The sequence below is a fragment of the Aedes albopictus genome, chromosome 3 (genome assembly GCF_035046485.1).
Source record: "Aedes albopictus strain Foshan chromosome 3, AalbF5, whole genome shotgun sequence".
Lineage (NCBI taxonomy): Eukaryota > Metazoa > Arthropoda > Insecta > Diptera > Culicidae > Aedes > Aedes albopictus.
In genome coordinates this window covers 275,394,974-275,419,782 of record NC_085138.1, presented here as the reverse complement: position 1 = coordinate 275,419,782, position 24,809 = coordinate 275,394,974, and the positions used below count along the sequence as shown (strand labels likewise).

Here is a 24,809-nt window from a genome sequence, read left to right as displayed (position 1 = left end):
GACTCCTGAGGTTATGTGAAAGCACTTCCGACCCACCTCCGTGTCGTAGACTAGTACACGATTCTGAAAGTAACTTCCGAGAATCTTGTACAGGTACTCCGGTATCCCCAGACGCAAGAGCGCATCGGCAATAGCAGACCAGCTGGCGCTATTAAACGCATTCCTTACATCCAGAGTCACTACCGCGCAAAAGCGAATTCCCCTCCTCTTAGGCTCGAGTGCTTTCTCGGCGGTTTTTGTAACCGACAAGATAGCGTCTACGGTGGACCTCCCCTTCCGGAAGCCGTACTGGTTACTCGAAAGACCATTTTCGCCCTCGGTGAACCGCAACATTCTATTGAGGACGATCTTTTCGAGCACCTTCCCCGCCGTGACAATCAAGCATATTGGTCTATATGCCGACGGGTCTCCGGGTGGTTTCCCCGCCTTTGGCAATAGTACCAGGCTCTGCCTCTTCCAAGCTTCTGGGAAAACTCCCTCGTCCAGACATTTCTGCATAGCAGACCTGAACATCTCGGGAGCCTCTGCAATAGCTACTTTTAAGGCCAGGTTCGGAACTCCGTCCGGACCTGGGCCTTACCTACGCTAAGGGACTTAGCTATCCCCGCAAGTTCCACATCGGTGACCCTCTCCTCATCGCCAGCCCCAGTCCCCGGCTGTCCTACGAAAGGAGGCCAAGGACTAGGATCATGACGCAGAAAAAGTCCTCCAATGATCCCCTCCAACATCTCTGGAGATTGCTCTGTAGGAGCCATCACCCCTCTCGTCTTTGCCATAACGATCCTGTAAGCGTCACCCCACGGGTTCGTATTGGCACTCTGACAGAGACCCTCGAAGCAGGCCTTTTTGCTTGCTCTTATCTCGGTCTTGAGCGCGGCTTTTGCAGCGGCGAACACCACCCGCCGTTCGTTTCGCTCTTCTTCTGATCGTGCTCGCTGCATCCGCCGCCTAGCTCGTAGGCAGGCGCGGCGCAGGTCCGCAATCGCGTCGGTCCACCAGTAAGCCGGTGGCCTCCCATTTCTAGGGTGGACTCTCCTAGGCATGGTCGCATCACACGCACGTGAGAGCACCGCTACCAGCTCGTCGCCGTCTAAACCGAGTAAGTTTCTGTGCCGATTTGGCTGACGACCGTTTGGCGGGTTTAGGGAAACGCGCAGCAACTTACCCAATGCGTCCACACGCCTTGATGGTCCGATAACGAAAGAGGACGAGAGTTGCTCGTGCTGATGCCTCGTGGTTGGTTGTCGGGGCTGCCGTCAACTTGGCGGTCGAGTTGGTGGACGGTAAGCCGAATCGTGTTCGGGTTTTATGGCAAACGTTCGGATACACGATTAACATCTCCTTCCGAGGGGTATTAGTACCACACATCCCCCTCCCACAATAATTGGAAGAACTACCGTTTCTTCCATTGCTAAACCTGAGCGTTAGTTCTTCATTCTGATTTTTATTGAGAAAAGATGAAAAATAACGTTCAATATTGCGCAGCTGTGTATTAGCCATTCACGATGACGATTCAGATTCATTGCTTTCCATCACCCTTTTAAAAAAGTCGTCGTTTCGATACAGACAGTTGTAATAGTAATCAGCGCCAACCAAAAGTTACGCTTGAAATTGAAATATTTCACGCGATATGTTTCGGTTCTCGAGTTTCGGTCAGTTTCGGTCGACATTGATTATTGCTTATCCAGAGAAATCTTCCAACCTGGCGGAGTGAAGAAGACAAAGAAGACCTGTTCCGCAAACGTCAAACTGCTGCACACTTCAAAAAGTTTGCACACAACCTTGAAACAAAAATAAATAGTTGAGAATCTAGATTATGTTTAATGGCGTACAGCTGCATACTAAAGTGCTAAAACTACACCTAATATAGTTTAGAAATAAGTTACATGTTGTGGCAGCAATTGCGATTACATAAACCATAAATGAAACAATTTTCATTATTTTTGAATTTTGTGGCAACCAAGTGAGTGAGAGCTTTTTAGCGTGAACCGAGCACTTTTGACGTTTGCGGAACGACTGCGGCGGTCGAAACCACCGCAACCCCGTTGGATTTTTTCTATTTTACCGCAGTACCGTTCGATGTCGACATCTGTTTCACTGTTGTTGTTGTCATACGAGTCATACGCCCGTCAACTGCAGTTTTTGTTTATTTACCGCTAATCAGAGCGTTCAAAGTAAAATTGCATCTTTGCAGTTACATTGTCGTATGTCAGCGTTCTTTCGTTCTTGTTTTGCTTTAGTGTTATGACTAGACCAAGGACTAGACCGCCTAGCATGAATTTTGTGGTGATTTCGGGTCAAAGGTGAGTATTCGATTGAGTTTGTTTCTGTTTTTTTTTTATTTTCTTTTCTTTTTAGTGAATGCAACGTAGTTAAAATGTCATATTTTACTGATGAAAGAAACAAATACAACGATATTATGTCCCAGAATCAACATTATCAATCAATTTTCAAGTGCTTGGACGTAGTCCTTCATATAAGAAGGAGCGGTTCTCATTCTACGGGGCCGCTCAGACGGACCAGCATCTCGGATGTCATCGTTTGTGTTGACCAGGGTAGTTTCGCCAGTGTTATTGGTAGGAGTGCGCCAGTGTCCCACCTTCCTCGTCTGAGTTACATGCCGCTTTACAATTTGGCCGTGAACATTTTGTAAAACAAGGCTCCCATTGTCCTCTTGAATCACGGTGTATTTCTGTGGATCGAATCTACTTTCACCTTTGGCGCGGGCTTGTCGCTCGATGATAATCGTATCCCCTGGGCTTACGCGACTTGTGCGTGCTCCTCTTTTGATGTCTTCGCGCTCCTTCGATCTAAGCTTTGCTAGTTTGTCTCTGCGGTTAATAGCTTCGTCGTCATGATTTACTTTTTCGTGATGCAGCAAAGGAAGATGTCGTTTTATCTTTCGTCCCATCATTATCTCTTCCGGTGGATGTCCAGTAACGGAGTGAGCGGCCGCATTGTGCGCGTTGATGGCGGCTTGTAATTCTATTTTAAAGCAGGATCCATTGCTGACGGCGGTGGCCATCGCCTTGTTCACCAGCTTCATGTAATTCTCGACGAGGCCGTTCTGCTGCGGAAACAGAGGAGTCGAGAAAACAGCTTCGATACCCCGGTCGGCACAGTAAGCTCGATACTCATCACCATTAAACGGTGGTCCGTTATCGGAGCGAATAGTTTTTGGGAAGCCTTCGCGTGCGAAAACGTCCTCCAACACCCCCTTTGTCTGCTCAAAGTTTGTGGACCTCACCGGACGGGCAATTAGGAACCTATCAGCATTGAAACAAAATAATACTTAAATGTACAAGCTAAAATAAAATCTATTACGTTACCTTGACCTATAATCGACGATCAGCAGAATGGAAATCCCTCCGAACCTCGCATAAGGGCCGTTGAAGTCCAATGCTATGGTCTCCCAAACCGCTTGTGGTGCTGGAATTCTCTTCATTGGTGTGGGTTTCTCCGGTCGCCCATTAATCGCGCAAGTTTGGCATGATTTTACCCACTCTTCTGCATCAGATGACATCCTGGGCCACCAAACTCGCTCTCTTAAAATGCTCTTAAGCTTGGCAGTCATTGGGTGACCGTTATGGGCCAGGTTCAATGTCTTCGATCGCAGCTTGGTAGGAACCACGGCACACCCGTTTTTAACTAAGATTCCATCCTTAAGCGAGAGATCCGCTGCCACATTTTCAAATGTTCTAAGCTCGTCGGTCCAACTTCGTGTTTCCAGTGCATCTATCACACTCTGGAGAGTTGTATCCAGCGCTGTTTCTTCTTGGAGCTCCTTAACCGTTAAAAATCCGACAGATTTCGCTTCTAAGGATGCAATTTCCCATGGACTTTGCTGATCGTCAAACGGGGCATCGTTTCCCGTGTACAGTCGTGAGGGCGGGTCAGCAATATTTTCGCGACCACGGATATACTCCACCTCATAGTCGTATGGGCTGAGCCGAAGGGCCCATCCATCGGCTCTAGTTAAGGCCCGTTTTGAACTCTCCCGCGAACGATTCAAAATAAACGCGACACCCTGTGCATCTGTTTTCAGCGTGAAGTGCCGCCCAAGCAGGAAAAACGAAAAGTGTTCCACCGCCCATACGGTGGCCAGTGCTTCACGCTGGTTTTGCGCATACCGTTTTTCCGTGTCGGTTAGGGCTTTTGAAGCAAAACTGATTATGCGTGGGGGCTTGTTTGAACCTTCTTGTACTAAAACCGCACCGAGAGCCTTGGGTGATGCGTCAGTATACAAAATCGTGTTCTCGTTATCCGAGAAGTAACCGAGGGTCGTTGTACATTCTGTGATTCCTTCTTTGAGTGCGTTGAAAGCTGCAAGTTCTTCAGGACCCCAAGACCAATCTTTGCTGGTAGTGGCGGCCCACAGGGTGCTTGAGATCTTCGCGAAGTCCTTGATATAAGGGCTGACAAATGCGGCAAGTCCCAGGAAACTTTTCAGTTCAGAAACGCTAGCTGGAGCTCTGAACTGCCGGATCGCCTTTACTTTTGCTTCATCTACGTGGAACCCCTTTTCATCTAGCCCATGTCCCAAGAATGTTACGAAGGTTTTATCGAACTCGCATTTTTTTTGGTTTAAGGTGAGATTGTTTGCTCGAAGTATTTCCAGAACTTGAGCAGTTGTTCTTCTTAGTTTGTCCAACGTATCGGCAAATATTAGTACATCATCGATGTAAACTATTTTGTTTTCCACGCCCTCCAACAAGCGGCACATCTCCCTCTGAAAGATCTCAGGTGCACAGTTCACTCCAAACATTAGGCGTGTAAATCTGTACATACCAGTTTCAGTCAAGAATGTGGTAAGGTCGCGCGATTCCTTGCACAGTTCGAGATGGTGGTAGGCGTTGTTGAGGTCCAGCTTAGTGAAAAACTTTGCCCCGTGAAGTTTTATCTTCATCTCATCAATTAGAGGCATGCGGAAGTATTCCCTCTGTATGGCCTTGTTTGGAGCGCGCATGTTGACTACAAGACGGAAGTCATTCTTACCTTTGGGTACCGCCGACATCCCGCTGATCCACTCAGGTGCTTTCGTCACTCGTTCGATGATGCCACGTGCTTCCATGTCTTCTAACCGTTCTCTTGCAGCCTCACGAAACGCTGCTGGCACGTTGTAGTAGGCATTCTTCGTAGGAGGGATTGCCTTGTTGACACTGAATTTTACCTTTACGCCAGGTACCTTTGGGAACATTCCGGTCGCGGGCGCTTGATCACAGCTGTTCACAGTAAGCCCAACTTTTAACAGCTTCAATTCGCTAGCTGTCTGACGGCCAAGTAAGGACCGACGTCCTTCATCCACAACGAGGAACTCAGCTGTCACGGTTGGTTTGATGGCGCCTACCACTTCAACCACTGCTCTGAAAGCACAACGTACTGCCATTGGTGCCTCTACTGCATATGCACGAAGTTCCCTAGCTTCAAATTCATGTATCGGGTCCAGTTTGGCCATCCCGTTACGAAATTCAGCTTCCAGGTACATCCAGTCGTTCCCACCTATGATATTAACGTCAGCCCCTGAATCTACAAGGAAGTTGTAAGGACTCGACGAGCCCAGACGACAGCGAACAATTGCGTCACTCAGGAAAATAACCGAATTTACTTGCTAGAACAAAACAGAATAAGAAAAGGGCGGCAGCTGAATGAAGGGAACTTAATCTTCCGATTATTGCGTTGGTTTTCTTGAGTAGTATGAGTATGTTTAATGAAAAAAAAGTTCTATATTGCCAGTCGATGTTTATTGATTTCTCTGAAGGAGTTCACATTTTCTTTACGTTAGTAAAAATGAAATCATACCTGCTCGTCGTTCGAGTCCTGGGTCCATCCTGGTGGGAGAGGCTTTAGTGGGACGTTTCGAGTTTCTTGTACGGAGTTAGCCCCCGCACTTCTTGAGTTTCCCCGGCAGGTTGAAGCGAAGTGTCCAACTCGACCACATGAGTTACACGGTTTATCCATAGCCGGGCAGACATTCCTTTTGTGGTACAGGTACCCACATTTCCAGCACCGATTGCGTTGACCTTTACGATGATTCTGTGATGGCTCTCTCGAATTTGTGTATCGGAATCCCTTGTTCGCTTCTACCTTCCGGACTTTACGGAAGGATTCTCTTTCACGGCTGTGTTCTCGTTTTCGGTTGATGGCATGAACTTCAGGCGGACTGTTCTCCACACGTTGTTGGTCGGCTTCGTATGGTTCGGCTAGGGACTCGACCCTTGTAGCTGCTTGCACGATATAGCTTGCATCGTGCCCGTATGTCCTAGCAGCAACTGCTATTTGGCGATTCTGCATTCCCTTGAGAAGTTGTGCAAGGACAAAACGAACTTGGTCGGAGGGACTGTAGCCGCAGAGTCGAACTTTACGGGTATGTCTGGCGTGGAAACAAACAATTGTTTCACCTTTCGCCTGCCGCATCGCTTGAAACGCCTCGTGCTCCGCGGCCGTGTCGGTCATCGACTTAAAGTAGTTGTTCACGCTTGCGACGAAGGTCGAGTAGCATCTCGGGTCGCGATAGTTCGGTTCTAGGTCTGCCGCACTGATAATATCTTGCAATGACTGTCCTAGCGACAAGTACAGCAACTTTGCGCGGTCTGCGGATCCGGTAAAGGTTGAAAGAGACGCCGCTGTTTCGAAGTTTCCGATAAATCTCTGCCAATTTTCCCAAAGCTTATTGGACGGAATGTCTTTTGGGAACTTGGGAATGAGATCCCACCGTATGTTGCATCCTCTTTCGGCAATACCGGGCTGCGGCGCGTAGCCGAGATCTTCCTTCTCCTCTGTCGTAGTCGTATTCGGTATCGGATCAGTTTCAAGTGAACGATTTTTCGTTACGTTGTCGGTCATTGGTTCTACACGCAGCGACTTCTCATTCACATCTTCGGTCTCTACCCAGGTTACTCCATCCGTTTCGACGGTTTCATGGGCAGCCACGTCCAGATCGTCACAGTCAAAAGAACGTATATCACTCTGGGTTTCACAACCGTCCGTGCCATCATCGGCGGCCGGGGCTAATACGTATTTTCCACCACTGAACATATTTGTGATCTGTTCGAAATAGAGACACAGAGTGTAATGATTAACATATAGAATTCTCAAAACGTCCACTGATGATAGTCATCTCTGTTTTTTTTAACCCCATCGCATTGGCAAGTAGTATAAGTCAAGTATGTACGTCACGTTTGCTCTAGATCATTCATTTGTCGTGCTCTCCAAAACTTCGTGCAATGGAGCAATACAAGCAAGTCACTGCGATACACATGGAGTAAGCCAAGCAAGGAAAACTTTGCTATTTTAGGACACATTGTTGCTGCCTTATCACAGCATAAAATAATAGTGATCGTCCATGCAAACTTTTTTCTCACTGAAGCTACCAAGATTGAGGCAATCGCTTCTCTGGTATTCTTCTAGAACACCTCTTGTGCATTATCAGTCACATGCCTGTGGTCGCATACTTAGCATTCTAGACTCATTCCGAAGCTACCAAAACGAATTGTTTCATGCTTCTCCGGTATTCTTCAAGAACACCTTGTGACCTTTCTCCGTCACAAACCACGACACATTGAAGCTACCAAATTGCCAAAACTTTTGTCAATTGCTTCTCCGGTGTTCTTCCAGAACACCTTGCGGATTCCATGATTACTTTTTTTGGGATGCGCTCCGAAGCCACCTAACGAAAACGTTTTCGTCTGCTTCTCCGGTGTTCTTCTAGAACACCTTGCGGCATTTTTCCGCAAACCAGTACTAAACAAAATCGCATTTTCGCTACACGTGGTTTCCAGTCCGCTCATTTTACTGAATTTTAGATTTTCCTCAACGCGAATTTCCAGATGCACAACATAACCATGTTCAAGTTAATCACAAAATCGATAGCATTTCCAGGAAATAACCTGGCAGGTTCGCCAATGTGCCGATTTGGCTGACGACCGTTTGGCGGGTTTAGGGAAACGCGCAGCAACTTACCCAATGCGTCCACACGCCTTGATGGTCCGATAACGAAAGAGGACGAGAGTTGCTCGTGCTGATGCCTCGTGGTTGGTTGTCGGGGCTGCCGTCAACTTGGCGGTCGAGTTGGTGGACGGTAAGCCGAATCGTGTTCGGGTTTTATGGCAAACGTTCGGATACACGATTAACATCTCCTTCCGAGGGGTATTAGTACCACACAGTTTCGCTCACGGCGGAGCGCTTCCCTAAATACCTCTTCGTCGAAGTATGATGTCTTCCACCTACGAGGGCTTGGCCTTGGCCTAGCCTCCTCTTCTTCTATCCGCTGCCTGCTGTTGTTGTAGTCGATACTGTAGCGAACCGCCAGGTGGTCGCTGTGAGTGTAGCCATCATCTACTATCCAGTTCGAACTACTTGTTAGGCCAGGACTACAAAAGGTCACGTCACTAATTGACTCCGCTCCGTTTCGACTATAGGTACTCTAGGTACCGACATTAGCCAAGTCGACATCTAAGATGGCCAGTGTTTCTAGCAGGATCTGACCCCTCTGGTTCGTGAAACGGCTTCCCCATTCCACGGCCCAGGCATTAAAGTCGCCCGCTATTACCACCGGCCTTCGCCCTGTTAGCACGGTCGTTAATCGGTCCAGCATTTGCGTGAACTACTCGATCGGCCACCGCGGAGGCGCATAACAGCTGCAGAAGAAGACCCCGTTACTTTGGCGACCACGAAGCCCTCATAGGTAGTAGACACCAACTCCTGAATGGGGTATTTACCCGTCGTCCATATCGCCGCCATTTTTCTGGTCCCATCCGCGACCCAGTTGCCGTTGCCGGCGGGTACTCGGTATGGGTCCGATACGATAGCGATATCCGTCTCCCACTCAGAAACTGCCTGACAAAGCAGTTGCTGAGCCGCATCACAGTGGTTCAGGTTCAGCTGCGTTACCTGCACTGTGATTTGTTGTTCACTACGGCTTTCTTGAAGGCCGGGCACCTTGGACCACCCATCGGATGTCTGTTGTTCGAGGATTTCCCGGTACAGATCATGCAGATGGGCGGACTCGTGCAGCTTTGGGCCTTATGACCTTCAGCGCCGCATCGCCTGCACAGTTTGCGCCTGTCGGGGCCTTTGCAGTCCCACGACTTGTGTCCTGGTTCCAGACACCTAAAGCAAACCTCTGGTGGCTCGTGGAATGTCAGAGGATATACGCACCAGCCCACCTTTATCCGCCCTACTTTAACGGACTTTTTAACGTCCGCCACAGGTAGCTGAACCAGAGCTATCTGTGTCCCTGCTGGCCCCTTCCGCAGCCTGACGGTTGTGGCGGCCACCTGAACATCGCACTGTTGCCGCAGTGCCGTGACGAGCTCTGCCGCTTCGGTGATCTCGTCTAGGTCTTTGACATTCAGAGTCGCCTCATGCGTAAGAGCCCTCACCTCCACACCATCACCAAGGACCTCTTCTGCCAGCCTCTTGTAGGCGGCGCCCTTGTGATCCTTCTCGCGCTTAAGCTCCAAGATCATTTCGCCCGTACGAGTACGTCTGATACTGCGTACGTCGGCTCCAAGACCCTCAAGCTTGGCGTCGCAACTCATTGCCTTCAGGTGAATATATGACGAAGCCACACCTCGAATTTTCAAGAGCACAAATCTGAAGAACCGAATGTCGAATTAAGCTGAAAAGTTGATCGATTGGTTACCCACTGGTGGTGACCAATCGATCAACTTTTCAGCGCAAACCGACATTCGGTTCTTCAGATTTGTGCTCTTGAAAATTCGAGGTGTGGCTTCGTCATATCTTCACCTTCAAGACGTCCGAGTATTTCGACTGTTCAGTCTTGATGACGAGAGTGTGCGGTGGATGCGTCGCGGGTTGAGTCGGTTCCGAATTTTCGCTTCTCATCGCGCTACAGTGTGAACGAGAAAGAATAAAATCGATGCGGTCGAATTCAGTGTGCGGTGGATGCGTCGCGGGTTGAGTCGGTTCCGAATTTTTTGCTTCCCGTCGCGCTGCAATGTGAACGAGAAAAAATAAAATCGATGCAGTCGAATTCAGTGTGCGGTGGATGCGTCGCGGGTTGAGTCGGTTCCGAATTTTTTGCTTCCCGTCGCGCTGCAGTGTGAACGAGAAAGAATAAAATCGATGCAGTCGAATTCAGTGTGCGGTGGATGCGTCGCGGGTTGAGTCGGTTCCGATTTTTTTGCTTCCCGTCGCGCTGCAGTGTGAACGAGAAAGAATAACATCGATGCGGTCGAATTCAGTGTGCGGTGGATGCGTCGCGAGTCGAGTCGGTTTCGAATTTTTCGCTTCCCGTCGCGCTAGTTCTCAATACACTAAGTTGATAATAAATATTTTCTTTCATTTTTTGCATTCACACAAAAGAGTGAAAAGTGTTAGTTCGGGCTCGCCAGTCGAGAAAAAATCCGGGCGCCGACAAGTGAGTCGCGTTCAGTGTATTTCTGTGTGGAATAGACTAAAGGTTTCTGCTCCCTAGTGGAGTGGAGACGCGCGATAGAATTTTCTTTTTGGCTAATTTTTGCGTCGAAAAGTGGTCGGTTGTTAACGGCGGTTTGTGTATATTGATCCATTGTCAAATTATATCACCAACCATAGGTGACTCCCGGACTGACAATGTACCTTACCCTACTAACAAAAAATCCTTCCTGAGACAAACGTGGAGATGCAGCGATTCGCGGTCTTTTTAACAACGTTTGTCTTACTAACATTCCCTCCCTTCCTCGATGACCGTAAGGACGTGGCCGGCGCCGTTATTGACCTTAATAAAGTTGAGAGCTCTCGAACTCTCGAACTGGATCCGACTTTCCGGCATTATTACCGACTTTCGGGGTTATTATACGCCTGGCCTTGCGGGCGCCGCCAGACAGCTCCTCACCTGACGGCTGCCTCGCCCGCTTCTGCGAATGCTTGTCACGTTTGTCACGAGCATTCGCTTCCACTCTCTTCGGACTACCTGCGAAGGAGAAGGCCTCCGTTTGGGTAAACTTCGGCACTTTCTCATTTGCAGGCTCCGCTGCTGCAACAGTCAGCAACGCGAGTGCCGCGTGCTCCTGCTTGGCATCGTCGATCGACGCCCTAAGTCGAAGCAAGGCCGTTTTCAGGTCCTTGCTTATGTTCGACTTAGTGGACGCAAAGTCGATGATTTCGCCAAGCTGCTGCTCAGCCACCTCTATTGCGGACCGTCCTTTGGATTCTCGGTTGACGGCCCTCAACAACCACGCTCCGTCCATAACCTCCACCGGCTGGCTTGCCGGGAAGTGGACTGGAGCACCCACGCTCTAGCTGCGTACGCAACTCCCAGCGCCTATCTCCTCACTTCTCCTTGTCGGAGATCTCATCAACCCGCTTCTTGCGAAGGGGTTGATCCCACCACTACTTCCACCTGAATTCTGATTGCTTGATTTGTTTGATTTCATGATTAATCCCACGAGTCGCACGGGAAAGAATGTCCACCACGCCATAGCCCTGCATTAACGCGGTAAGGGACAGCTTACTGTGGGGGGTGCCCAGGTACCCCACAGGCTCCGTTAAAGATCGAGCATCTTTTTCGCCCCCTCGATCACTCATTCCTCAGCACGGGTCGCTTGACACCTTGAATTGGGGTTAGTAGTTCTATTCTTAGCCGAGGACTACGCGGCTGACTCGCAAGGGGGGGGGGGCGTCAGGCCCCATGACTTTCGTCCCTGCTGCCCCGTAGGCATTGCTTTAGAGAGGGGCTAGTGTACATCGCACAGGGGCTAGTGTACATCTAGCTTAGCTGCGTAGCCTACAGCAACGGACATCGATGACTCGCTTTGGAGAGTCCATCACGGTAGCATGCTGGCAAAGGTGGCCCACACTTATATAAAAAACAAAAATTTTGAAAAATACCAAGTCTTACTTCCCGAATTAGTTGTTTTAGACTCCCAGAATCTACGTTCAAAATTTGAGCAAAATCGATTAAGCCTAAGGGGACGCTCAAAACGCTTGAAGTTTGTATGGGAAACCTCAACATCTCGTTGAACATGACATTTCGAAACACTGGACCCAGGATGGAACCTTGCGGTACTCCTGGGGTAATACGAAAGCACTTCCGACACACTCCTATGTCGTGAAACAGTTGAACTGGTTTTCGAAAATCTTGTACAGATACTTAGGTGTACTCAGACTTTGGAGCGTTTTGGCAATAGTTGCCCAACTGGTGCTACGTCAAGAGATTCTACTATTAATAGTGGCGAATTCTCTTCTCATACGCTAGACATCCATCTCGGACATTTTAGCAGCCGACAGAATAGCACCTACGGTCTACCTTCCCTTCCGGAAGCCAGACTAGTTGCTCAGAAGACCATCTACTCCACCAGTATAGCTCACCAGTCGGTTGAGGGTGATCCTCTAAAGAACCATCCCTACCGTGTCGATCAAGCATATATGAACCAGTTCTGACGGGATACCGTGCGGTTTCCCTGCCTTTGACAATAGGACCAGGCTTTGCCGCTTTCAAACCTCTGGGAAGACACCCTTGTCCAGAAACTTCTGCATAGCAGATCTGGAGTTCTAACAAATGATTATGAGACGAAGGACTCGGATTATGACGGGGGAAGAACCTCGATGATCCTCTACAGAATCTCTGGAGACTGCACGGTGAGAGCGTTTACTCTTCGTGTTTTAGCCATTAGCCCATTTAGCCCTGTAGGCAGTGCTGAAAAATTCATTTCGTCATATCTAAATTCAATCACCTACAGCTCATTTTAGAAGCTGAACCTGAGAATATGGTGTATGAAAAACATATGCAGCTAGACCAGTTCTGCAAGAAAGTCACGGAAAAACCACTCCTTTTTCAATATTTAAGGTAAATGTCACGGACTACCTTCGAAAAAATCCCAATGATATTCACGGTGAATATCATTTGGCATTTTTCAAAGGTAGTCCGTGACATTTACATCAAATATTCGAAAAATAGCGGTTTTTCCGTGACTTTCTTGCAGAGCTGGTCTAGCCTCACAAGTGTTTCATATACCATATTCTCAGGTTCAGCTTCTAAAATGAGCTGTAGGTGGTTGAATTTAGATATGACGAAATGAAATTTTCAGCACTGCCTGTAGGTATCACCCAATGGTTCATATTGGCACTCTGACTAGAGAAGGGTAATCAGATCAGGAGCCGTTAAAAAGATCCGGATCAGTGCAGTGAGTGAGTGAACCGTGACTCTTTTCAAAAGAGAGCTGAATCTCCTATCTACATGCCTCTGTATGAAAGATCCGAGAAAAGAACCGTTCGCCCCTCTTTGCGTCGCTCTGGATTGCTAGCAGCTGAATCTCTCAGGTGCAGTATACGACACTCACTCTATTGGTGTGTTAAGGCAAACCCGCACCCCACAAAATGTGTGAGTATTAGCTGCATGTTGTAACTATCGATGGGACGGTCCACGCGTCCTGTGGCATCGGCGTCCATACGCCCAGGCCAGCTCACCTTAAAAGTCTCTCAGGGTCGGCATTGACCAGGGGGAAACTTGAACAATCCTACACTTACCTGCCAACTGAATTTAGCGGAACAAGGGAAAGACCAAGCAGACTGGTAGGGAAATTAATCTCTCGCTTTTGGAAACCAAAGGGACCGAGTTGATTTTCTATTCTACTATATTGATATCTGGGTGACTGGGTTAGTATTTACAAACATCATTTTTATCTTCTTCGTTGGGGCACATTGCGGGGAGGTAGAGGGAGAGGAGACGCTGACATACCTGCCGGAGCACGTGGTCGGCGTCAACACGATGATAGCCAGAGCGAGCGCCGAGACGGTGGCGCTTCGGGTGAAGGGATGGGTTCGGGACCGATGGTCGGCAGCATGTCACAAACTCACAAGGTGAGGCTCGCGTACCGGAGTAGGGTGGCCCAAGACTTGGTGGTGATCCCTTCCGGAAGATTTGTCCGGTTAACTTCACGTTGGATAGCAATGGATCGGGTGCTAATTCCAAAGAATACGTTTCTGGTGTGTAATGGCTGACCCGCGAATCTGGTTTAGGAGGTCTCCGACCTCTGGAGCACTTGCCAGTCCGAAAACAGTCCGAACGCTGGAGCACTTGTCACCTCGAAAATCGCACAAATTTCGTCACGTGGCCCGCCTTGGAGATTACCATCGCAATACCTCCTCAAGCACTTCTCTCGAACTTCTCGTTCGCTTGCTATCCCGAAAACGACTGCCCGAGATTCCTCCTTCCCATGTTGCTCCTCCAAAGATCTCTTCCTTCTCTTCTATCACTCCCCCCTCCCCCTCCGATGATCTTCCTTTGGCAAGTCTTTCTATCCCGGATTTCGTGTTTATACATATACATTTTGTTCCCCTTTCTAACCCAACCTAGTACTCCATCGAGGGGCATACATTAGAACAGGGGTTTTCAGATCTTTTGGCTTGCGGTGCACTTTTTGGAAATAAATCGCTGCGCGGTGCACATGCTCATTATTTTTAAGAAAAATGTAAATTCAAATTTGTCAAAAAAGTTTTTGTTGAAAGAAAGCTCTTATTGGCTATAACACTGTCCTGCATTTTTGCGTTTTACTTATCGGAGTATAGTGAAGTGACACGTAGCTGTTCGACTGAATATTTCCCTATTAGGAATATTTCTGGAAATTTTTAAAGCAGATTCATAGTAAAACTCCTGCCAAATTAGTAGTATATTGATTATGAAGATTCGTAACGATAACCTCGGTTAAGTGCTTGGATGACCCCTTTTTGAACTCTAGTATGGCTTTTGATAGACGTTTTCCCAAGGCTTTTGCTGGAATTTTGAAGAAATCTATGGCAAATTCCTAACAAAACCCTTGGAAGCTTCATGTTCATAAATTTGTCAAATTTTATTGACTAGATTTATGATAACTTTCTTCCAATTGACAAGAACCAATTCGGAAGAAGATTCTTTCGAAAATCATAAAAATGATGTAAGTAGTATTTTTGGTCAACTGATTTAGAGTTCCTACACTGGTATTAAGCAAAGCCTTTGAAATAGTTAGATTTTCTCTGAGATTTTTCAGCAACTCGATTGAGGATTCATTGCAGATTTCTTGTAGGATACTTGTGAATGATATTCACGATGATATGACAAAAATAAAATCGAGAGTTGTTCCATGACTCTTCGCGAATATCTGAGATAGTTTTTGCTGGATTCAAGACTAACTCACCGGCGTGAATCATGGAAACTTGGAGCGAATTGGAGAAAATTGAAGTATATTGCCACTGTCCTATTGTTCTAATTAATTCTAATGATTTTTTTTAATAAACTTTCAATGAATTATATAAAAAATATGTAAGAATTTTCTGTAGTGCCGCGGTGCACTTGTTATTACTTCACGGTGCACCAAGTGCACCGCGGTGCATGGTCTGAAAACCCCTGCATTAGAATTTCTTAACTAATTTGAATAGTAGATTTCTATGGGAGCAGGGGTTCCCAAATAGCATTTTTTTTACTAACAATACTAACAACTTTTCATTATTTTATTTTTTTTTACTAACATTTATCTTTATAGCGAGTTTTATTATTATTATTCTTACTTTAAGCAAAACAACTAACAAATATAAATACAAAAACAAAACAAACATTTAAGATTATACTTGGCTTCCCATTGTTGCCGTTATTGTCGGTAACAATGTTTGGGTCGTTAGAGTCAGGTCGCACAGGACAGTCGGATCTACGCTCTCCCGATTGAGCATCGTGTGCGTTGTTTGTGGACCGCATGCGTGAAGTCTCCACCAGGGGACAGAAAGGCGGCGGATGGTTAGATTGTGGTGGCGAGTGTTCGGAGACATCTCTGTTTAGCTGTGTTTTCTTGGCGTGAGGAAAAAGCACGTGTCGTAAAGTTCAGGCAGCCCGGTGCGGTTAGGTCATTCATGACTGACCCGCAGATCCGTTAAGAAGATTCGGTTCATTAGAATGATTGATCTGGCTCGGATCCGATCACTCAGGTGAGCCGTTTGGCCCACCTCTAACTCTGACATAGGCCCACATAGCATACCTTTTTGCCTGCCCTTTCTTCAGTCAAGAGCGCGACTTTGGCAACCGCAAACGCCACCGGACGTTCATTTCACCCTTCATAAGTACATGCTCGCTGCATCCGTCGCCGTCGCCTGGCCCAGAGACAGACGTGGCGTAGATTCGCAATAGCTTGAGTCCACCAGTATGTGTGTTCATTCTTAGAATAAAATTCTCTTGACATGACGACATCACATACGCCCAAGATCACCGCTGGCAGCTGATCAACGCTGAGACAGGATTAGTTTCGGCCACAGCAGAGCGCCTCCTTGAATAACTGTTCACGTTCAGTCGTTGATGAGGTGTGGTGTTTCTCCTGCAAAGACATGGCCTGGTCGCCGCTTCCTGCGCCCACTGGCCATTCGTATAGTTGATGCTGGTAGCGAACTGTCGTCAGGTGATTGCTGTGAGTGTAGGCATATAGATCTGCCTTCCAGATTGAACTATTTGTTAGGCCAGGACTACAAAAGGTAACGTCGGCAACACTCCTTCCGGATAATGGTGCATTTATGTACCAACATTAGCCAAATTGACATCCAGTATGGCCAATATCTGTAGCAGGATCTGATCTCCATTGAAGTCACCCGTTATCAGCACCGGCCTTTGCCCTGATAATCCTGCCAGCATTTGCGTGCACTGCTCTATTGACACTGAGGAGGCAGCTACAGAAGAGACCCCTTTGACTTTGAAGACCACGAAGCTTTCGTTAGATTTTGACACCAACTTCTGGACTAGGTATTCACCTAGTTTCCATATTTGCGCCAAGTTGGACCCATTCGCAACCCAATTACTGTTGCCGGCGGGTGCGCGTATTTGATACGATATTATCCGTCCCCAGGATGCGGTCTAAATTTTTTAAATTTTACGTACTATCTGAATGAAATCTAATGTCACTATTGTTAGTATGGCTAAAATGGCGAAGTTTGTACTTTAGGTTTATAGTCGCGGGCCTCAAATCGATGCAACTGTTCATGTCGAATACAACGGTGACATTCCCTGTTGGTATCAATAGCTAAAGTGTTTCACTATTTGCCTGAAGGAATCTCGCTGTAATCAATCTGACTGCGCTCCACACTCAGAACAGTCAGGTTTTTTTTTACGCGGGGGATACGTACCGCGTAAAAAAAAACTCAGTTCAAAATTTAAAAAACCGCGTAAAAAAAGTCTCACTATTTCTCGACGAATCATGCAAAAATAAGACGATTTTTTTTTTGTATGGAGTTTTCATTTACGCGGCCGCGTAAATGAAAACCGCGTAAAAAAAAGACCTGACTGTAATGCAAACCAACCCCACTACACTGAATCATGGCAATAGTTTCACAAAATAAATCTTTTTCATTCGATGTCTGTCTCTGACTAGCTAGCAGCGTCGTCGCCGTCAACATGAAAGCCGAGCAACTATCACTTACTCGTGCTGGTCGCCCGAGATAAACATCTTATTCATAACTGAACTGTGAGAAGCTTTGCAGGGTTCACTTTCAAAATAGTGACAGTGGTCGCCGTCATCCGCACGCTATTTCCGCGAAATGAGATACCCTCCGCACGGTTGGCGTGTTTGTTGAAATCAATGGCCAGTTTTTGTTATTGGGATGATTATTTGCAAAAATGTATCCTCCAAATAACTTTTTAAAATAATAGTGGCCAATTTTTCAAAAAGTAATATCATTGGTATCGGAAATTATATTCAATAACAATTTGTTATCAATTATAGCCCATAGTTTTATCAAACTGTTCCACAGTTTCAACAACATTTGCCAAACGAATTCTGCGAGGGTGGAAGACGCGTCACGCTTAACGGAACGCGGTTAACCAAGCCAGTTCATATAAAGCCGGATGGCAGCTTACTTTTGGTGGAAAGCGAGAGCCTCGGCAAAAACACTTGAGCCAACTTATCGCCATCGTTGACTGTCGGATAATGCGTGCCATTCATGAACTGGCCGACCGGCTTGAAGGCGGATTCATATAACCTGATTTCATCGGTGCGTTAAGTGCGAAATAACATTAAAAATGTTTGTCAGGAAGAAACAGATGGGAATCATCACTAATGGGAGGAAATGGATTAATAAGCCAAATGCAATGCTACACAGAACGTAAAGTTCCCATGTCGGACAAATTATAAATTTTGCTGTGACCCCTCATACAAGACAATTCGCCTGAAAAGCCAAATTGAACGTAGCGGTAGCGTTGCTAATGTGACCACTCTCAGATGATATAAACACACATCTGAAAGCCTAAATTCCAATCGAATATTGACCACCAAGAGCCTCAATTAGCGTCACTACCATAATAACAGACCACCAAGGGCCTCAAACATCATAACCACCTGAGATGGGTTTCATTGATGGTGTAGGTCTAATGCTTCGACCGCAGAAAGAAACTTGGATCCAATCTAATGGCTAGCCGCAGCATCTTCGTGCAGCTAAGCAACCGGCGCGGCGGCGGCGGCGGCTTGCTGGTGCCATCGGCCGATCCAAGCTGTGGGCTGCTATCACTTAATTTGTTTGGTGTACCTTTTAGACACTTATTCGCATACCCATTAGGTTTTGATCGGCACGTTCGATTAGCAAAAAAAACCTAAGTTAGGTACGTGCTTCAGGTGTACCGCTCTATTCGCTGGTGCTATGCTTTGCATTACTATGTTGCAGTTGAGCCATCATTACGTTGAAGCAACTCGATAAATATTGTAGTGAAGTTGCATCGATCTTGCTTGGTTATGTCATTTTTCACGAATATTAATTGCATGGCACGTGATAGAATGCTAGGATGTACAGTGTACACTTGCTAAAGATCTTGGATACAAAAACTAAGTTGGCAGTAAGGTAGTCAATGATTCGTGCGACTTCTTTGCGCAACCCGTACAAATCATCGATAATCTGTATGATACAGATAAACCAGTTATTGTAAACAGCGATACTGGATCCAATTTGGGGAATGCAAAATTGTGAGTGGAGAGTAGGTTGCCAATGAAATGTATGGGAAAAATTTGACCATCGAATTTCAAAAAAGGGTATTGCTCAAAAGTTTCGTCTCCTCAAAACAAGGCTCCATACAAAATTTCAGCTCAATCGGACTTCGCTAAGTGTTTGACCAAAGCGGTAAAAAATTGGCTGTTTTGAAACACGAAAAATATCCCAAGGTAGGGTACATGAAATTTTCGAAATCGAAAAAAAAAAATGATGCCGAATGTCTTAAAAATGCATTAAACGTTGAGATCTGGTGTTATCTCATTTTTTTTTTGAAAAAAAAAATACTTTTTCGACTTTTGAGTTGGGGGAATGAAATAAATTTGAAATGGAGGATGCCAATTTAATTGCTGAAATATTCATGGTATTAGTACTGGAACATGTCTTATCATCGTTGGCGACTGCTGGCATACTATATGTCATATTTAGTTAGGGTGGTTCACTTATTTTGCGTTGGACTAGTCCTTTTTGTAGAAAAAATAAATGAAAAAATAAGATAATATTATTAAAACATGTGGAGCGGACCTGGTGTGGTGATTAGAACACTTGACTATCACGCCGATGACCTGGAATCGAATCCCACTCCTGACATACTCACAAATTGTGGGTTCTTCCTTCGGAAGGGAAGTAAAACGTGGGTCCCGAGATGAACTAGCCTTAGGCATGTTGCCTAACTTGCCCATGATCGCATAGTTGACGTAATCACCATTGACAATGTCAGCATTCACAAGCGAATATCTTTCGAATAGTTTTGGCGTTTCAGTCTTTTCGGGGCCAATAAGGATCAAAACGTTGGAAGAAGAAAACATTTAGTTGTTTTTGACCCCGAAAAGACTGAAACGCCAAAACTATTCGAAAGTCTTCAAAACAGTCGTCGTCAATATAGCAAGCGAATATCTATCACATGTGCATCATTGTGACCAGTTTTATTCAATAGAGCACAAGATCCAATCACTAGCTAGATGTCAACGTGAAAAAACCTTAAACTTTCCATTATTCATTGTTAAAATTACAAAAGTGTGTTAAAAACTACAGTGGCGCTTACGTCAACTATGCAATTATGGGCATCCTAGGGTTAAAAATCTCGTGAATACAGACAAAAATAAGTACCGTAATCCGGGGTAACATTGATCAGAATTTTCTTTCTTTCTTGAATAATTCTCTTGTTAAATCAAACGTTACATGTTTTATATTTTTAAAACAAGTACTGGACCTCTGAGTATGTGTTAAGCTACTCGAAAAAGTATTGCAAAACTTTAAAACATGTTTAAAAAGGTTTTCTAATCTAATTTTTGATTGTGTTGATTTGGGGTAACATTGATCATGTCAGTGATCAATGTTCATTTGTGTTGAAAATACCCTTACTTACTAAATTCGGGGTCGCTGATCTCGAATATGTTGTCCAAATTCTTACAAATTATGTACTTTTTAAGTTATTTTAGGATTAAAATCCTCTAAACCACGAAAAACACCTAAAGGTAGGCAATGGCTTAAGGAATTGATAGCCGACTTTTAATAAATCGTATATTTTACTAAAAAATAGCATTTTTATAAAAGTTTCGTTTATTAAATCCAACTCTAGGATATCATATTGAAGTAATACAGTGATTTCGAGCCTTATATTGTGTCTAGTATTTACGCCAAGCATGAATGTTTGACAATGTATCTCATTGCGTTACGAATCACAGTTATGGAAAAATCGATTTAATTTAATGTTTATGAAATTCAATTTTCATAAATTGCATGTCATTTAATAGCTAAATGATAGCAGATTACGATATGCCATTCCATAGCAGAAACTGATTCAATGTAAAATGCTTGTTTGAACATTTCATGAGGTGGGTCAAGCCGATCAATGTTACCCCGCTGATCAATGATACCCCGGATTACGGTAATAAAAAAATCTCTTATATAACCGTAACTCATTTATTTTTAAATAGAGTGGGTCTTTGGGATGGAAATTAAAAACAAAAAAAAAAAATATTTCCAGAAAAATTACCAGTCATATTTTTGTATAGTTTGAAATCATGATCCTTTATTGGCATGTAACACTTTGTTAAGATATTCCTAGACCAACATATGAAAAGGGCGTAACAACCATTGCGAATTTCTGCTTCGGCTAATAAGTCCAAAAAGTATTTTTGTTTCCAAAAAAAAATTTTGAGATAACACCAGATCTCGTCGTTTCATGCACTTTAAAGGCATTTGGCATAAAAAAAACGATTTTCATGTATCATGGGATATTTTTCGTGTTTCGAAACAGCCAAACTTTGATCGTTTTGGTTAAACACTTAGCAAAGTCCGATTGAGCTGAAATTTTCATATTTCCTACCTATGCTTCCATGAGTAAAGCGATGACAAAGATCGCCAGCTAGCAGTTGTAAGTTTAACTGGTAGTGCAACTTGGGCACTGTTGTCCTTCTGATTTCAGCTAGATTGAGGAGGTACGACCCGAGCGTCTGTTCACCAAGGAGGTGGGACGTTAACAGGACTGGCACGATGGCCCTCCAACGAGACAGGAGTGTTGGCGTGGCTCCAGCAAGCCACCCGTAAAAATCCCATTACGAACAACATAGGAGAAAGTACGACTCGATACAATCAGCTAAGATGCACGCGACGAAAAAAGGACTGCGATTGAAAACTTGGAACATGGAATTGCATGTCACTTGGTTTTGCAGGATGTGACAGGATAATCTACGATGAATTACACTTCTACAACTACAGCGTCATGGCGTTCCAGTTACTTTTTTGGACTGAACAGAAAGTGTGGAAAAGCGGGCATCGATCGGCTACCTTCTACCAAAGCTGTGACACCACCAATGAACTGGGAACAAAATTTATAGTGTTGGGAAAGATGCGAAGACGTGTGATCGGATAGCAGTCGATCAACGCAAGGATGTACGTACATGTTGAGAGTTAAGGGCCGTTTCTTCAACTACAGCATCATCAACGTGCACTGCCCACACGATGGGTGACCTGATGAAAAGAAATAAGAGTTTTTCGAACATTAAAACAAACACATGATGGTTTCTCGCCATCGGCGACATGATCGCGCAGGTAGGATGGGATGCGTAAACTTTGCATCTTTTCGTGGTATGGTAGTCCGCAGCACTTTCTTTCCCCGCAAAAGTATTCATAAAGCCACCTAAAGATCACCCGACTATCAAACAGAAAACCAAATCGACCACAATCTAATCGACGGTAAATTCATCTCGGCTACAACCAATGTCTGCACATACCGCAGCGCGAATATTGATTCGGATCACTACCTAGTCACTGTGCATGCGCTCAAAACTTTAATCGGTTATTACCACGCGTCAAAGTGGAACGTTGCATCTCAACATCGAGCGGTTGCATAACGTTACTTAGAAGTGGCTCAAGACTACGCGTCTCCGTTTGCAGTGACTCTACCAACGGAAGAGCAGCTTGGCGCAGCTTGACAACTAGCGCCACCTAGCGACAAATTCACAAACTAATTAGTGAATCATGAGATAGTCCTTGGTTTACTAAACAACTTTGCCGAAGACAGCATTGTTCTAAATAAAGTAGATCTTTAAATATCGCATGTGATAACTACTGGCGAGTGTTCATAGCAACCATTTCTACATAGCGCCTCTAGTGGCCAAATTGCCAACTTATTGGATGTTAGTTGGCATTGTGTGGTAGATCTATTCTAGTACTACAACTTTGCCAAAGAATGTATGGTGCTATCTTGTAATACGCCAGAGATATTCGCTCACACCCCCTATTAGGCGAAATCCCATAAGCTCTGGGATATCTACAACACGGATTCCTACTGCACCCCCGAACCAACCGTGTAGTAGGAGTTTTAATGCCACTTTTTTTATCTGCTCTGGATTCCGAGACAGAGAAGTTTGAAACTATACTTGACGGCTAGCACCATGTCTTGGCGAAATCATCAACTAAATGTTAAATCACCAGATAGCTCTCGACTTCCTGGAGAACATGGCCGAAGTCGCCACATTTATAACTGCTCTGGATCCCGAGACAGAGAAGTATAAAACTATACTTGATGACTAGCGCCATCTCTTGGCGAAATCCTGTACTAAATGGTAAGTCACCAGATAGTTCTTGATAGTTCTGGATCCCGATATAGAGAAGTATGAAAATTTACCTAACGACAAGCACCACCTAGCGACGAATGTTGAATCACCAGATAGCTTTTGACTTGCTGAAGAACTTTGTCGAAGACGCCACTTTTCTATCCGCTCTGGATCCCGAGATAGAGAAGTTTGAAACTTTACATGACGACTAGCGCCACCTAGCGGCTAAATCATCAACCAAATGTTGAATCACCAGACAGCTCTTGACTTCCTGAAGAAATTTGCCGAAGACGCCACTTTTCAATCCGCTCTGGATCCCGAAATAGAGAAGTTTGAAACTTTACATGACGACTAGCGCCACCTAGCGACGAAATCACAAACTTATTCGTTAATCACCAGTTTGTGCTTGACCTACTGAATAACTTTGCCGAAGACAGAATTGTTCCAAATAAAGTAGATCTTGAGATATCGCATGTGATAACTTATGAGTGCTTCTACTGGCGAGTGTACATAGCAACCGCTTCTACATAGCGCCTCTAGCGGTCAAATAGCCAACTAGCTGGATGTTAGTTGACATTGTGTGATAGATTTATTCTAATACTTAAACTTTGCCAAAGAAAGTATGGTGCTATCTTGTAATACGCCAGAGATATTCGCTCACCCCCCAAATTAGGCGAAATCTCATAAGCTCTGGGATTCCTCTACAACACGGACTGCCGTGTAATAGGAATCCGTGTAAAAGATGACCGTGTAGATGGAAGCCGTGTAGTAGGAGTTTAGATTGTACACTTGAAGATGGCTGGAGGAACTTCATTCCGCCATAGATAGTACCTCGGCTGCAGCACTAGGCTTAGGGACTCTGAATAACAGAAACGACTGGTGCGACGGCGAATGTGAACAGTTTAAAAACGAAAAGATGTTGCATGGGCGAGAATATTGCAAGAGCTGTACCACGCCAAGGACACACGAAAGTTTTATGAGAAGCTGAACCGCTCGTGCAGAGGATTTGTGCCACAAGCCGACATGTGCCGAGACAATTACAGGAATCTTCTCACGAGCGAGCGTGAGGTGGCGGCAGCATTACGATGACCACCTCAATAACGACGTTGGAAGCACCGAAGGTGGCGTGGTAACAGATCTAGGAGTATGTGTGCAGGACGAGAGACGTCCAGCCCCTAACCTCCGAGAGATTGGGGAGGAGGTTGGCCGGTTGAAAAACAACAAAGCCGCTGGAGCAGATCAACTACCAATCAAGCTTCTAAAATCGGTGGAGAAGCACTACACTGGGCGCCATTACCAAGATTTGGGAGGAGGAAGTAGTACTGGAGGAATGGATGGAAGGTATTGTGTGTCCCATCTACGAAAAGGGCGACTAGTTGGATTGCGGAAACTATCGCGCGATCACACTACTGAGCGCTACCTGCGTGATACTCTCTCAAATTTGCACCGATTGCAAGAGTTCCTGGGGCAACATCAGGCTGGATTCATGTGTGAACCGTTACAATGGACCAGATGTTCGCTATTCGCCAGGTGTTGCAAAAATGCCGCGAATACAACGTGCCCACACATTACTTGTTAATCGATTTTAAATCGGCGACCAGCTATGGCAGATTATGCATTTTTTTAAAACTTCTTTTTATTTGTGAATTTTAACTTAAGCTAATTCTTCACACTGCAGATTATGCACGAATTTGGATTCCCGGATAAACTGATACGGTTGATCAAGGCGGCGATGGATCGAGTGATGTGCGTTTATGTTGAGTCCCTTCGAATCTCGCAGAGGGATTCGTGATTACTGTTTAATTCTAATTGCTTTAG

The 24,809-nt window shown here is 45.4% G+C and overlaps 1 protein-coding gene across 1 annotated transcript; it reads right to left on the bottom strand.

The window, feature by feature from the left end:
• Positions 1-2,443: 2,443 nt before the first annotated feature.
• On the bottom strand, positions 2,444-15,741 carry LOC134290743 (uncharacterized protein K02A2.6-like). The gene is made up of 4 exons (XM_062857936.1): positions 15,547-15,741; positions 5,800-7,044; positions 3,330-5,608; positions 2,444-3,266 (listed from the first exon to the last, which is right to left on the bottom strand). Exons 1-4 carry the CDS (start codon positions 15,739-15,741, stop codon positions 2,444-2,446), a joined length of 4,542 nt encoding a protein of 1,513 aa, XP_062713920.1.
• Positions 15,742-24,809: the final 9,068 nt, after the last annotated feature.

Coding starts and splice junctions, on each gene's coding strand:
- LOC134290743 (XM_062857936.1), bottom strand. CDS start 15,741: ATGTCTCCGAACACTCGCCACCACAATCTAACCATCCGCCGCCTTTCT. Junction 5,609..5,799: donor AGGACTCGAACGACGAGCAG/GTATGATTTCAT, acceptor GTTTTGTTCTAG/CAAGTAAATTCGGTTATTTT. Junction 3,267..3,329: donor ATCGTCGATTATAGGTCAAG/GTAACGTAATAG, acceptor CAATGCTGATAG/GTTCCTAATTGCCCGTCCGG.